Source organism: Prionailurus viverrinus, chromosome B4, assembly GCF_022837055.1.
Source record: "Prionailurus viverrinus isolate Anna chromosome B4, UM_Priviv_1.0, whole genome shotgun sequence".
NCBI lineage: Eukaryota > Metazoa > Chordata > Mammalia > Carnivora > Felidae > Prionailurus > Prionailurus viverrinus.
Window position 1 is genome coordinate 131,781,715 of NC_062567.1, and position 16,071 is coordinate 131,797,785.

The following is a 16,071-nucleotide window of genomic DNA, read 5'->3' on the forward strand; positions in this document are numbered from 1 at the left end:
TTGTACGTTTTGTGGGAGCCAAGAACGTACCTGTTTAATGATATCCTCAGTATTTTCTTAGAAGTATAATTCGTTTACAAGATTTGTTCCTTTGGTTAGAATAGTGGTCAGACTGCTCCTCTCTCCATATCACTTTTGCTCATTGTGTCCCTCTTTTCTCCTTAGTACAATAAATAAAGAACAATTTTCCAAGAGAAAAAATGACACACTGGATCCTGAACTGTAAGTAATTTCCCTTGAATAATCAGTACACTTTGGTGTTCCTTCTTCCTTCGTTCTCTTGGTTTGCAGAGGCAGTGAGATGGTTCTATATCCTGAGGATACCTGTACATAACATACGTGCAGCATAGATGGTAGAAAGGTGGAAGTTTGCTTTATAGTCCATATTCGTTGAGATTTCACTAAATCCAGCTGATAGTTTGGTGCTTTATGGGCCCATGTGAAGCCACAACACACCTCTGCTCGGTGTCCTGTGTTCTGTCCCTGTTTCCTGGTGCATTTTCAAACGTCTTCATGCTCCCCTACTTTGTAGCCAGGCCATTCAGAGCACTGAACTGTGCCAGTACTCTGGGCACGCCTAAAATGGGTAGGATGGTGTCGGACTTCTTTGGAAGTTTAAAAAAGCAGCAGTGAGCTTTCACTTATTACTGTCTACCCACAGTCCATTTCAAATGGTCACATTCAGGGGCACCGGGCTGGCTCAGTCGGTAGAGCGTGCAACTCTTGATCCCAGGGTTGTGAGTTTGAGCCCCATGTTAGGTGTAGAGATTACTTAAAAATAAAATCTAAACAATTAAAGAAATTTTCCCATTCGGTAGCTTAACTTAATTGCTTTTGAATTTTGTTCTGCCTGTTCATATTAAAGAGCTTTTAAAAACTAAAAACCTTTTTAAAAAAATAGCTATTAATTCATTTCTTTGAATGTGATGTTTGGCTATCTTTTGAATTGTTCAGAAATCAAGGGAAATGTTGGGAAATTTTGATTTGGTTAAAGTTTTGGATTTCATCTTGACTTTTTGGCTTTTCATTTTCAGGTTTGTTGAATGTACAGAGTGTGGAAGAAAGATGCATCAGATCTGTGTCCTTCATCATGAAATCATTTGGCCATCTGGGTGAGATGGCAGTATTTTTTCTAGAGTTACTTTTCATTGTGCATTTTAGCAAGTTTTTGGTTTTGCAGTGGGAATGGGAAGAGATAATTAAAATTCACTTTTAAGACATTTAGTAAGCTAGAATCCAAAAATATAGGTCTTTTAATTTGCATGCATTGCTTTAATCCAAATACAGATATTTTACTCTGTTGGCTTTTAAAGTTCTCTTGTAAAGAATTTATATCAAAAATAAATGTTTTTGAAAAATCAGTAGAGATAAGAAATCTCTAGCACCTGAAAACTAGCAAAGGGGTGTGTTAGAAGCAATTCAAGTTGCCAGGTTTTGAACGCTACTTATACCGGCAACAGTAGAAAAATGACAAGATCTGGAGGGTGTCGATGGGGCAGCTCTGTTGTCACCTCTGAGAAGATGTCGTGCTCTAAATGATACGCTAAATGGTGATGCTGGCTAGGATTTGATGTTTTGGGGGTTGGACAGTAAGTTGCATGGCTATTGTCCAGTGAAGACAGAGTTTCATAAAAATGACTAGGTACAGACTTTAATAAACAAGCTATTCTTTAGCCCCATGTTCTGTTTCTGAATATTCTCCATGTATTTACTCAAGCTTCATATTATCAAAGACTTTGTCAGCAATGAGTGGATTTTTGTCCATTCTGACACTTGTCTGCTACTCTGGGTCTCCTTTTACTCTCCAGGAATGGGAGTTGATCCCAGCTCTGTTCCAAGGGTGGGAGTGTCTATGCATGAAGTGACTCATTCAGATGGGATCTAGGGGTGCCTGGCTGGCTCAGTCAGAAGAGCATGTGACTCTTGATCTCAGGGTCACAAGTTCGAGCCCTGTATTGGGATAGAGATTACTTAAATGAATAATAAAAACTTAAAGATGGGATGTCTGCACTGCTCTACGCTTTGTTGATGCTGGTTTGGAGGTCACAGAAAAGAGGCAGCTAATCTACACATTTCTCCAAAGTAACACACAGGGAAAATCACAGTCATCTGGTGTGTATATGGCTTGTCTTTAGATATGCCTTTTTCCTGTTCTTCTTAATTACAGAGTAGGTAGGAATAGTTGAGAGACTTTCAGTGCTTCTTGCGATTTAAGGTCAGTCACCTGGTTAATGAACGCTTGTATGTTCTCAAGTTTTTGTAAGAAATTCTACTTACGCACACATCCTTAAATAATTCGGACAAAGAGTGTACCTTCTAAATCTGTTGGTACTGGGGCTCCTGGGTGGCTCAGTCTGTTAAATGTCTGACTCTTGATCTCAGGGTTATGAGTTCAAGCCCTGCATAGATACGTAGATAGAGATATATAGATACATATAAATAAATCTACTGGTACTCCTCTCAAAGTACTTATTTACATTCCTGCCAGTAGGCATTTGGATTTTTGCCAATGTGATTGGCCAAACAAATTCTTGTTTTCATCTGTAATCCATCATCTTGTCACATGTCAACCAGTTTATATGCTTATATGTTTATATGCTTAACATTTCCTCATGGTTTTTTGCATGTTTTTCAATTATGTTTTGTTTTTTTTTTTTAATTTTGTTTTTTTTTCAACGTTTATTTATTTTTTGGGACAGAGAGAGACAGCATGAACGGGGGAGGGGCAGAGAGAGAGGGAGACACAGAATCGGAAACAGGCTCCAGGCTCTGAGCCATCAGCCCAGAGCCTGACGCGGGGCTCGAACTCACGGACCGCGAGATCGTGACCTGGCTGAAGTCGGACGCTTAACCGACTGCGCCACCCAGGCACCCCTCAATTATGGTTTTTATACTTTTTTTTTTCTTTTAGTGATTTCTTCATAATGCTCTTTGTATATTAATTAGATTAACTCGTTAAATACTTAGAAATATTTTTCTCAGGTTGTCTTTTGGATTTAACTTGGTACATATATATGGTAAATTTTGTGGCATATGTTACTTTAAGTGTTTCTCTAAGCTGTGTAAGCAAAGTTCTGGTTTACGTTTTAGATTTGTCTGCGATGGCTGTTTAAAGAAATCTGCACGAACCAGGAAAGAGAATAAATTTTCTGCTAAAAGTAAGTTTCATTCTTACAAGTAAATCTTGGCAATACTTCATTGAAGCATAGTTAAAAATAACCATCCAAGGGGCACCTGGCTGGTTCAGTTGGAAGAGCATGTGACTCTTGATCTCTGGTCATGAGTTCAAGCCCCTTGTTGGGTATAGAGATAACTTAAAGATAGGTAGGTAGGTAGGTAGGTAGGTAGGTAGATAGATAGATAGATAGATAGATAGAACATAGATACATAGGAAGGAAGAAAAGAAAGAATAAACCATCCAAAATGAATTTTCTTCCTTCAACCTTATTTAAAATATTTAATTAAGCAAAGTCAGAACCAAAACCCAAAATTTTTTCTATAATCTACCTAAAGGTAAATAGTAAATGTACTTTGTGGTGTAAAATTCATTAGACCTGGGGCTCCTGGATGGCTCAGTCAGTTAAGCTTCTGACTTCGGATCAGGTCATGATCTCATGGTTTGTGAATTCAAGCCCTGCATCAGACTCTGTGCTGATAGTGCACATGATAATAATAAACATTACTTAAAAAAATTTTTTTAACGTTTTATTTATTTTTGAGACAGGGAGAGACAAAGCATGAACAGGGGAGGGTCAGAGAGAGGGAGACACAGAATCTGAAACAGGCTCCAGGCTCTGAGCTGTCAGCACTGAGCCCGATGTGGGGGCTCGAACTCACGGACCAAGAGATCATACCTGAGCTGAAGTCGGCTGCTTAACCGACTGAGCCACCCAGGCCCCCCAATAAACGTTATTTAAATGTTTAAATAAACATTAAAAAAATTTATTAGACTTAAGGGAAAAAAATGTACATGTGGAGGATATGTGGTTTTCTTGTTTGTTTGTTAATGTTTCTTGGAAGGAGGGAGACCTCTGGGGGTAGGGGGTCAGACAGAAAGGGAGAGAGAGAATCTGACACAGGGCTCAATCCCACAAAACGTGAGATCGTGACCTGAGCCAAAATCAAGATTCGGATGTTCAACTGACTGAGCTACCCAGGTGCGCTGGATACATGTTTTTCTTTCTCCTACATTTCTTCATTTTGGGGCATTTCTTAACAGGGGCCACATGTGGAAATATTTGTCCAGAGTTGCCATCCCATGAGTCATTACCTCAGTTTTATCCATACCATTAATTGGGGCTTCTTTTGTAATCTTGATTGGGGATTTGGGGGAGTGGTAGTCAAAGATTGTATCGTACAGCTGGTATTATCTCGTGATAGTATTTGATTTAATTTTGTAGATGCCCTTGCAAATTTTTGCTGACCTACAGGTTGCTTTTACTCCTGCAAGGTTTTTCCTAATACCCAGCCATTGTTATTTTTAAATATTACTACAGTCAAGGGAAAGTGCATATGGATATTCTTTGTTTTAACATCTGAGATTGGAAAATTTCCCAACTAAAAGGTTAGGGGAGAACATTTAAAAAGTATTGGCTACCAGGGCGCCTGGGTGGCTCAGTCCGTTGAGCGTCCGGCTTCGGCTCAGGTCATGATCTCGCAGTCTGTGAGTTCCAGCCCCGTGTCGGGCTCTGTGCTGACAGCTCAGAACCTGGAGCCTGTTTCGGATTCTGTGTCTCCCTCTCTCTCTACTCCTCCCCCACTCATGTGTGCGCTCTCGCTCACTCACTCTCTCAAAAATAAACAAACATTTAAAAAAAAATTTTTTTTAAGTATTGGCTACCATGCCTGCCTCACCTATACTAAAATCTATACTAAAATTGGAATGATATAAAGATTTGCATTGCTCCTGTGCAAGGTTGGTACACAAATTTGTGGAATAGTCCATATTTTTTTAAAAATTGTTTTCAAGTATTGACCACATTGTTTTTTGTTTTTTGTTTTAATTTTTTTAATGTTTATTTTTGAGAGAGCAGGGGAGACACAGAATCTGAAGCAGGCTCCAGGCTCTGAGCTGTCAGCACTGAGCCTGACACAGGGCTCGAAGTCATGAACCATGAGATCATGACCTGAGCCAAAGTCGGACACTTAACCGACCAGGCCACCCAGGAACCCCCACATTGCTAGCTTTTAATAAAAGTTTATCCTATTTATACCAAAACAGAAATATTTGATATTGAAGTCTAAGACTTGATAGAAACAAATTTGCACTGTGCCTACAACTGAACTTTTCACTTCTACATTCCTAGGGTTGCCATCTACCAGGCTTGGCACCTTTCTGGAGAATCGTGTGAATGACTTTCTTAGGCGACAAAATCACCCTGAGTCAGGAGAGGTCACTGTTCGGGTAGTTCATGCTTCTGACAAAACTGTGGAAGTCAAACCAGGCATGAAAGCAAGGTATCTAGTAATTTTCCCTTTTCTTCTTCTATGGTTCTGCAAATGCTTATACAGTCACTGCTGATGATTCTGATCTGAATGAGGTGTTGTGGTTTTTCCCTCTAATCTGAATTGTGTAGGTTTGTAGATAGTGGAGAGATGGCAGAATCCTTTCCATACCGAACCAAAGCCCTCTTTGCCTTTGAAGAGATAGACGGTGTTGACTTATGTTTCTTTGGCATGCACGTTCAAGAGTATGGCTCTGACTGCCCTCCGCCCAACCAGAGGTAGGAATTAAACATCTGCCTTCCAATTTAAATGGGAGTTTGAAGTTTAATAGGCAAAAAGCATCATGGGCAAGAAACTGATGTACTTGGTTTGGAAATGGAAATGTGGATTCTCACTGCTCAGTAACACTCTTCTGTGGCCTTAGTATATCAGGAAGGAGATATGAACAACAGCCTCAAATCAGAAGTGGGAAGCAGTGGGCTTAAATCTAGATTGTGTTAACAAGTACCTTGCCTGAGAGGTATATGAAAGAATGTCACACAAAAAAAGTTAGGATATGGTTTTGAATTTCTTGTTTCCAAAATAGTATAAAGGCCAGAATAAGAACACTGCCAGAATACATTTGGATCCATAAATACTGATTCATATACTCTGCTTCAGACTCTACTGGGCACTGAGATTAGAATAGAGCCATAGGCTCATGAAACTCCCCTGAAGTGTTCACAGTCTAGTCATTTATCTGTGACTACGTGATGTGCATTACAAATGAGGTAAAAAAAAAACCCAGAAGAGAGAAAATATAATGTCACAAGTCACATAAGGAGTTGGTTTCTTGACTTGGTTTCTTTCTCCCCACTTCGTATAGGAGAGTTTACATATCATACCTCGACAGTGTTCATTTCTTCCGTCCTAAATGCTTGAGGACCGCAGTGTATCATGAAATTCTAATTGGATATTTAGAATACGTCAAGAAATTAGGGTAAGAATATTGATCAATACTATTTTTACTTTTTTGTTTTTTTGTTTGTTTTTTTGATCATTTATTTTTGAGAGTGCGTGAACAGCGAAGGGGCAAAAAGAGAGGGAGACAGAGGATCCGATGCAGGCTTCGCACTTACAGCACAAAGCCTGATGCGGGGTAGAACTCAAAATCCGCAAGATCCTGATCTCAGCCAAAGTCAGACACTTAACCAACTCAGCCACCCAGGCACCCTGATAAATGCTATTTTTTAAAAGCAATTAGCTTAAACTAACTAGGTTTTAAACTAATCACTGTGTTGTTGTGGTAAGACCTAGGTTAAAACGTACAGATATGTGACTTTTTGGCCCCTTTTCTCAGTGCTGCCAGTCTGACAGTAAGGGATATTTTGACCCTAGTTGTACTTGTCCCAGATTGGTTTTATTTAGTTCAGTTAAGCTGTTGGGTACAGTTTGATTGGAAGGTTGATTGTTACTTAAGGCCAGAATCTTAAAACAGCAGTTGATCTCTGAAACCTGGGTTTCAGAACCAAAAACAGACTAAGGTCGGGAGATACATATATCAGACTGGTTCCTTACCTTCAAGTATACACGTATGTGTGCTTAAGAATATTCACCACTTCACCTTGCAAGTTATTACTCTTAACATTTTGCATCTCGTTTAGCTCTCTTGTTGGAATGGACCCATATTCCTTTGCATTGTAGTTTTTGGGTCTTCAAATGCAGCTTTTTGGGGGTCTTTTTTTGGGATTTTTAGATCCAGGATTATGCCTGGTTCTGGCCTAAGAATTTTGGTCTGATGCTAAATTGTACACTTTGTATTATCTTGTAAAAAAAAAAAAATCATTGGTTTCTGTACTGACTCCATCTTGTAGCATTCTTTCTGGAATGGATGATAAATTTTTCTCTTGAATATTCCGTCTATTTGTGTTGATAGATATACAACAGGGCATATTTGGGCATGTCCCCCGAGCGAGGGAGATGACTATATCTTCCATTGCCATCCTCCTGACCAGAAGATACCGAAGCCCAAGCGACTGCAGGAGTGGTATAAAAAGATGCTTGACAAGGCCGTGTCTGAGCGAATCGTCCATGACTACAAGGTCAGGAGGAGTGAGGGGCGATGACAGAACTGGAAATTTACTAATCCTGCTGCTCTGTATTCTGTCATTTGACTATCTTAACAAAAATCTTCTGTTTGTTCTCCCTTTTTCAAAGCAAGAAAAACTGTTTTAAAAGAGACTTAGATCAACAAATCTCTTTTAAAGATGTGACGAGAAATGTATTTTAGCCATTCATGATTAGAGAGCATCTCACGATAAGAACTTGAACAGATAAGTTTCTTATCTGTTGTTAACTCCTGGGGAGAAAAGCACCAACTGGTTGTTTCCCGAGCAGCATAGAGAGCGGGTCTGTAGCCATGCAGTTTCCAGTATTTGTAGTTTAGGTTGTTTTGAACACATTTCTCAGGAGGTGGGGGATGGGTATAAGGCAGGCATTCCTCACATTACAGTGTCTTGTGTTATCAGGAGTAGTAAAGGCCACAGTGTGATTGATGATGCCTCTGCCTCTGCCATTGGTCCTAGCAGGATAATTTCCTACTTTGTATAAAGGCAGGTAATCTCCCTGTCCTCACAGGCAAAGAGGAAAGACAAAACCAGAAATACTGACTGCAGACCATGATTTTTCATTGTTTATGACTGAATGTCTCCTCGGCCCATGGGGCTTAGGTATAAAATCTCTGCCACCTTTCTTTCAGATGACATTTTAATCTTTCATGTTTCTTGTGTCCATTAGCTATGACTGTTTTTGTATGGTAAATGCTTTTTTAAAAAAAAAACTATTTGTACCTGGGTATTTTCACAGGATATTTTTAAACAAGCTACTGAAGATCGATTAACAAGTGCAAAGGAGTTGCCTTACTTTGAGGGTGATTTCTGGCCCAATGTTCTGGAAGAGAGCATTAAAGAACTGGAACAGGAGGAAGAAGAGAGAAAGAGAGAAGAAAACACCAGCAACGAAAGCACAGATGTAAGGGCTTTGCATTTTCTTTCCAGCTTCTGCCTTGATTCTCATGGGTAATCAGGAGCTGGCTTCAAGTTTTGACTAGGTCTAAAGCTCTCAGGTGTGAAAGAGCTCCTTAAATTGGTCAAGAAATAATTGGCTTAGATAAGTTACTAATGTTCTCTTTCCATGGTTTTAAACCTTTTTAACATCAGATGTTGTCCCCCCCCCCCCCTTTTAAAATGGAACCTTGGATTTCTGGTAATGGAAAACAGAAGGAAGGAAACCCTGAAAAACTGATAGAAGAATCACTTATATAGAACAGGGGGTAGCAAAGTACTTCCTGTAAAGATCCTGATCATGAATATTTGGGGCTTTTTTTTTTTTTTAACACTACTTTATACATGTACATACCATTCTTAGCCATATGAAAACAGGCCTGGGCCAGAGTTTGCCAGTCATCCATACACGACCTGGCTTTTGTCAGAGGACCATCTGAGATTTTCCTGGTCAGTTATTTCTCCATACTAAAGTCACCCTTTAAGTAGCCTGTTGAACTCTTCATAGCCTTGTAGTTTGAGTTGTCTTTTCAAGCTGTTGTTTTATTTTTTGCAGTAGACTCATAAAATTCTAGAATGTGAGTGGAAAGAAATGAAACCAAGGTGTTTGGCTTCCTGCTTCCAGTGTATTCTTCAGTATCCCACACTGCTACTCCTTGTTCCCTGTCCTCAATTCTGGAATAGGATGGATAGATCTCAGGGGTCTCCACAAACTGTGAGGCTCTTGTCAAAAAGCTAAGACTGCCATTGCCTTATTGAGGGATCTTAGTGTAGGGATTCTTCACTGGGAGAAAATTAGTACAAAAACTTTAGTAAACTTTAGTTCACCGTAAGTAACAGCTTAAAAAATAGGGTACGTGTAAAAGTTGGCAGAAGGCATAAGATTAGAATCTCTAGTGTCAAAGAAAAGGAGGATCCTTCTACCATTAGTATTATTCAAATCACTTCTTAACAAAAATGTTAACATTTTCTTGTCCCCTCTGTTAACCTGCAGGTGACAAAGGGAGACAGCAAAAATGCTAAAAAGAAAAATAATAAGAAAACCAGCAAAAACAAGAGCAGCCTCAGTAGGGGCAACAAGAAGAAGCCAGGCATGCCCAATGTGTCCAACGACCTCTCACAGAAGCTGTATGCCACAATGGAAAAACACAAAGAGGTAAGGTGTGGCCATTTGGGGAGGAAAAGCAGGGCAGGGGTTCTGAAACACTGCCTACCACGGTTGGCATTAAACACGAGCACAACAAACCATTTGAAATTCAGAAGAAAGAAATCCTCCGAGGAGTAAGAAGGAAGAAAAGAGGCTAGCTAGAATAGGAGGTAAGAACAGGAAGTGATACGGATGCTTTGATTTGCAGCTGTGTTAGAAATCTTGATGGCTTTGGATCGTGCCTCATACGTTAAAAGCATAAGCATAGCCTGTCTGGGGTTTTTTTGTTTGTTTGTTTTTGAGAGAGAGCATGAGTGGGAGAGGGGCAAAGAGAGGGTGGAGACAGAGGATCTGAAGTGGGCTCTGTGATGACAGCAGAGAGCCTGACATAGGACTCAAACTCAGGAACTATGAGATCATGACCTGAGCTGAAGTCGGACACTTAACCAACTGAGCCACCCAGGCACCCCCCTGTCCAACTCTGTTTGTAACCATCAGGACTTCTGAGTTCTAGTGGGTGCCTCATTTGATATTCTCAACCATTAATAGTTACTATTTCAAGCAATATTTTGTGTCACAAGATTCTAGCATAACAGGATAGTTGGGAAGTACCCTTAGAGTACATTGTAATACGTTTGACTTAAGTTGTGGATGTAGTCTATGATTTTATTTACTCTGAAGATGTAAATAGTGGGAATTAGAGTCTGAGGTCGTCAACTTGGGTTTGTTGTCTTAGCTGGAGGGTAACATACAATGGAAGTAATCATGATCGTTACTGGAAGGTTGGCCATAGTAAAGATTTCCAAGGGAGTCACCAGATGGTTTTATTTGCCTCTGTTTTGAGTGATTTATTACAGGCATTCCCCACTTGTTAGATTCAATGCTTTCCTGTGCGTCACATTTTCAAAATGCTCTTCCTCGCTTTGAATGCTTTCTTTGAGCCACAATATTACAAGGTCTAGCACACGTCAAGGTTCTTTGATGCTTTTAACTTTTGGCATCTGTTTGAGATGTGTCTCTACTAAGTGTGCTCTCTTGCTGTATGTTCTTTTTCTGGAAATGTGTCTTAAGGCTCTTGTTTTATGCAAACACTGCTGCCCAAGTATATTACAAGTGTTACTGCCAGTTCGCTGGTCTCTGGGAAACTGGTAGAATATAGTGTCCAGTACCACAGTTGCTCACAAGGTCCTGATCTCCTAAAGGTACATTTTTCAGTGTAATGAGGTTTCACATTTAGAGACTAGTTAATGTAAAATAGACCTACAATATCAGCTTCCTGTTGCAGCCTTTACACTAATGGTTATAGTAGTTCATGGTGATTGGGTCCTTTCAGAATTTAATGAACAAAACTTCTGCTGTTTCTGCAGCAAGAGCTAAGAAGGTTTTGTTTTGCTTTGTTTTTTCTTGCCCATCCCCACCAACTTTTTAACATTTCAAACTTGCGGAGAGTTGCATAGTGGACCCCCTGCCATAGCCCTCGCTGAGATTCACCAATTGTTCGTGTTTTGCTACATCTTTTCTTTATCCCATTCAAGCTAAGGAAGAAGACCTCCTTTGCTTAACCACACTGTGGCTTCACACTCAGGAGACTTCCCCCAGTGCCACCATCTAATGTCTGGCCCTTCCGCTCCAGTTAAGGATTGTGTGTCAGGTTGAGCTGCCACGTCTCGGTTCCTGGCTTTCTTTTGTTTCATAACGTGGCCGTCTGTTGTAAGTCAAGGCCAAAAGTGTTTCGTAGGATGTCCCTCAATTTGGATTTGTCTGACTTGTTCCCTCTTGATTCAGGTCCAACCATGGATTCGGTCTTAGAGTAGACCACTTTGGGGCAAAATGTGCACTGTCCGTGCACTGTGCTTGCCCCAGACCCTTCTTGTTTTGAAGGGATTATTAACGAGAAGGTAACAAGCTGTCGATTTCAGGCCCATTGTAGTCGTTCTCAGAGAAGAGACGAGAGGCTTGTGAGCAGGAGAAAGCAAGGGCTGTATCGTGGGACCTCGTGTGATTGTAAGCTCTTCCAGTGGCCCCGGCCTCACGGGCATTCAGCTCGACTCGCCTGTTTCCTGCCATTGGCCTGGTGCCACGCAGCGCTCTTGTTCCAGAGTCAGACTGAGGTTGTCTGCTTCGCAGGTCTTCTTTGTGATCCGTCTCATCGCCGGCCCTGCCGCCAACTCCCTGCCTCCCATTGTTGACCCTGACCCCCTCATCCCCTGCGACCTGATGGACGGGCGGGATGCCTTCCTTACCCTCGCCAGGGACAAGCACCTGGAGTTCTCTTCGCTGCGCAGAGCCCAGTGGTCCACCATGTGCATGCTGGTGGAGCTGCACACCCAGAGCCAGGACCGCTTTGTCTACACGTGCAACGAGTGCAAGCACCACGTGGAGACGCGCTGGCACTGCACCGTGTGCGAGGTAGGCCCCAGGGGCGGGGAGCAGAGGGCGCTGGGCTGTCCTGGGTTCCTGAGAGCCAGTGCCTGCAGATGTCACACAGGTCTGCGCTCAGCGCCAGGGGTGAAAAGTGGCGCAGAGGGGGACGGGCCTGCTTCTCCGATTTTCATGGCAGAGCCGAAGAGTCTTTCTCAAAGGGGCCCTTGGGACCCCAGCAGAATACATGCAATGTTTCTGAATGACTTAAATCTTGGAGAGTTGACTGTGCCTGTTTCTCCCCCAGGATTACGATTTGTGTATCACCTGCTATAACACTAAAAACCATGACCACAAAATGGAGAAACTAGGTCTCGGCCTAGATGACGAGAGCAACAGCCAGCAGGCCGCGGCCACCCAGAGCCCAGGGGACTCCCGCCGCCTGAGCATCCAGCGCTGCATCCAGTCCCTGGTGCACGCCTGCCAGTGCCGCAACGCCAACTGCTCGCTGCCGTCCTGCCAGAAGATGAAGCGGGTCGTGCAGCACACCAAGGGCTGCAAGCGGAAAACCAACGGAGGCTGCCCCATCTGCAAGCAGCTCATCGCCCTGTGCTGCTACCATGCCAAGCACTGCCAGGAGAACAAGTGCCCGGTGCCCTTCTGCCTCAACATCAAGCAAAAGCTCCGGCAGCAGCAGCTGCAGCACCGGCTGCAGCAGGCCCAGATGCTCCGCAGGAGGATGGCCAGCATGCAGCGGACCGGCGTGGTGGGGCAGCAACAAGGCCTGCCCTCCCCGACTCCCGCCACGCCCACCACGCCCACCGGCCAGCAGCCCACCACCCCGCAGACGCCCCAACCCCAGCCCCCCTCTCAGCCCCAGCCTACCCCTCCCAACAGCATGCCACCCTACTTGCCTAGGACTCAGGCTCCTGGCCCTGTCTCCCAGGGTAAGGCGGCGGGCCAGGTGACCCCTCCGACCCCCCCTCAGACTGCTCAGCCACCCCTTCCGGGGCCCCCACCTGCGGCAGTGGAAATGGCAATGCAGATTCAGAGGGCGGCTGAGACGCAGCGCCAGATGGCCCACGTGCAAATTTTTCAGAGGCCAATCCAGCACCAGATGCCCCAGATGACTCCGATGGCCCCCATGGGTATGAACCCACCCCCCATGGCCAGAGGTCCCAGTGGGCATTTGGAGCCAGGGATGGGGCCCACGGGCATGCAGCAACAGCCGCCGTGGGCCCAAGGAGGCTTGCCTCAACCCCAGCAACTACAGCCCGGGATGCCCAGGCCGGCCATGATGTCAGTGGCCCAGCACGGTCAGCCCTTGAATATGGCTCCCCAACCGGGACTGGGCCAGGTAGGCGTGAGCCCTCTCAAACCAGGCACTGTGTCTCAACAAGCCTTACAAAACCTTTTGCGGACTCTCAGGTCTCCCAGCTCTCCCCTACAGCAGCAACAGGTGCTTAGTATCCTTCACGCCAACCCCCAGCTGTTGGCCGCGTTCATCAAGCAGCGGGCTGCCAAGTATGCCAACTCTAACCAACAGCCCCTCCCCGGGCAGCCTGGCATGCCCCAGGGCCAGCCGGGGCTGCAGCCACCTACCATGCCGGGCCAGCAGGGCGTCCACTCTAATCCGGCCATGCCGAACATGAACCCCATGCAGGCAGGCGTCCAGAGGGCCGGCCTGCCGCAGCAGCAGCCACCGCAGCAGCAACTCCAGCCACCCATGGGAGGGATGAGCCCCCAGGCTCAGCAGATGAACATGAATCACAACGCCATGCCTTCACAGTTCCGAGACCTCTTGAGACGGCAGCAGATGATGCAGCAGCAACAGCAGCAGCAGGGAGCCGGGCCCGGAATCGGCCCTGGAATGGCCAACCACAACCAGTTCCAGCAACCCCAGGGAGTTGGCTACCCCCCACCGCAGCAGCAGCAGCAGCAGCAGCAGCAGCGGATGCAGCATCACATGCAACAGATGCAACAAGGGAACATGGGACCGATGGGCCAGCTCCCCCAGGCCTTGGGAGCCGAGGCAGGAGCCAGTCTGCAGGCGTATCAGCAGCGACTCCTCCAGCAACAGATGGGGTCCCCCGCTCAGCCCAACCCCATGAGCCCCCAACAGCATATGCTCCCAAACCAGGCTCAGTCCCCACACCTCCAAGGCCAGCAGATCCCTTCTTCTCTCTCCAATCAAGTGCGTTCACCCCAGCCTGTCCCTTCTCCGCGGCCACAGTCCCAGCCCCCCCACTCCAGCCCTTCCCCGAGGATGCAGCCTCAGCCTTCTCCACACCACGTGTCCCCACAGACCAGTTCTCCACATCCTGGACTGGTAGCTGCCCAGGCCAACCCCATGGAACAAGGGCATTTTGCCAGCCCGGACCAGAGTTCAATGCTTTCTCAGCTCGCTAGCAATCCAGGCATGGCAAACCTCCATGGTGCAAGCGCCACGGACCTGGGACTCAGCACCGATAACTCAGACTTGAATTCAAACCTCTCACAGAGTACACTAGACATACACTAGAGACACCTTGTAGTATTTTGGGAGCAAAAAAATTATTTTCTCTTAACAAGACTTTTTGTACTGAAAACAATTTTTTTGAATCTTTCTTAGCCTAAAAGACAATTTTCCGTGGAACACATAAGAACTGTGCAGTAGCTGTTTGTGGTTTAAAGCAAACATGCGAGATGAACCTGAGGGATGATAGAATACAAAGAATATATTTTTGTTATGGCTGGTTTCCCACCAGCCTTTTTTTCCCCCCTTGTGTGTGTGGTTCAAGTGTGCACTGGGAGGAGGCTGAGGTCCGTGAAGCCAACCATATGCTCCTGCCTTGCACCTCCAATAGGTTTTATTATTTTTTTTAAATTAATGAAAATATGTAATATTAATAGTTATTATTTACTGGTGCAGATGGTTGACATTTTTCCCTATTTTCCTCACTTTATGGAAGAGTTAGAACATTTCTAAAACCAGAGGACAAAAGGGGTTAATGTTACTTTAAAATTACATTCTATATATATATAAATATATATAAATATATATTAAAATACCAATTTTTTTTCTCTGGGTGCAAAGATGTTCATTCTTTTAAAAATGTAAAAAAAACAAAAAACAAAAACAAAAAAAAAACTCCTTTCCTCCCCTCAAGTCAACTTTTGTGCTCCAGAAAATTTTCTATTCCGTAAGTCTGAGCGTAAAAACTTCAAGTATTAAAATAATTTGTACATGTAGAGAGAAAAATGACTTTTTCAAAATATACAGGGGCAGCTGCCAAATTGATGTATTATATATTGTGGTTCTGTTTCTTGAAAGAATTTTTTTCGTTATTTTTACATCTAACAAAGGAAAAAATTAAAAAGAGGGTAAGAAACGATTCCAGCGGGATGATTTTAACATGCAAAATATCCCTGGGGTTTCTTCTTTGCTTGCTTTCTTCCTCCTTACCCTGCCCCCACCCCCCCATACACACACACACACACACACACACACACACACACACACACTTTCTGTAAAACTTGAAAATAGAAAGCAAAAACCCTCAACTGTTGTAAATCATGCAATTAAAGTTGATTACTTATAAATATGAACTTTGGATCACTGTATAGACTGTTAAATTTGATTTCTTATTACCTATTGTTAAATAAACTGTGTGAGACAGATACCTGACCTTGTTTCACTTCTTGCCATCACATCTTTGTCTTAGCACACATTGATCTGATTCAATGTCTGGTACGTGGGGTTCAGAGGAAGAAACAAAAGCACTAGTTTGCAGCCTTCCTACACTATTACATAAAGTGAATTCACAAATAGATTTTGGTAAATTTATCCAAAGTTCAGGGGAAAAACCAAATACCAGCTAAATGTCAATTTCACCAATTTTAATTGATATTCATTAGCTTTTCACAGCTTGACATAGGACCTTACAGGGATAAGAGTGAGCACCTCAGCTGGATCATACCTAAGTCAGAAGTAGCTCCTTGAGAAAACAGCACTTGCCTTGGGCGACATAAGTGCTTACCCTCTGTTACACTTTGGTTTTGCTACCTGCTAACCAGTAAGTCAATGAGAGGGGATGC

General features: G+C 43.7%; 1 protein-coding gene, 1 long non-coding RNA gene and 1 pseudogene across 5 annotated transcripts in view; 2 read left to right on the forward strand and 1 right to left on the reverse strand.

Annotated features, from left to right (window-relative positions):
• Nucleotides 1-15,656, forward strand: part of EP300 (E1A binding protein p300) — an 83,537-nt gene extending 67,881 nt beyond the window's left edge. For both annotated transcript variants that reach the window (XM_047867857.1, XM_047867858.1), the window contains 11 exons: nt 166-222; nt 1,035-1,112; nt 3,091-3,158; nt 5,307-5,457; nt 5,577-5,723; nt 6,311-6,424; nt 7,361-7,526; nt 8,290-8,454; nt 9,481-9,642; nt 11,761-12,042; nt 12,302-15,656. In XM_047867857.1, coding sequence (XP_047723813.1) covers nt 166-222; nt 1,035-1,112; nt 3,091-3,158; nt 5,307-5,457; nt 5,577-5,723; nt 6,311-6,424; nt 7,361-7,526; nt 8,290-8,454; nt 9,481-9,642; nt 11,761-12,042; nt 12,302-14,515 — 3,604 coding nt within the window. In that variant the 3' untranslated portion in view covers nt 14,516-15,656. The remainder of the gene's footprint in view (nt 1-165; nt 223-1,034; nt 1,113-3,090; nt 3,159-5,306; nt 5,458-5,576; nt 5,724-6,310; nt 6,425-7,360; nt 7,527-8,289; nt 8,455-9,480; nt 9,643-11,760; nt 12,043-12,301) is intronic.
• The window catches only part of LOC125170916 (uncharacterized), a 75,089-nt gene that overhangs the window by 4,846 nt on the left and 54,172 nt on the right, over nt 1-16,071 (reverse strand). The gene's annotated exons all lie outside the window — the stretch shown is intronic.
• LOC125171419 (uncharacterized) lies at nt 4,857-4,951 on the forward strand (annotated as a pseudogene).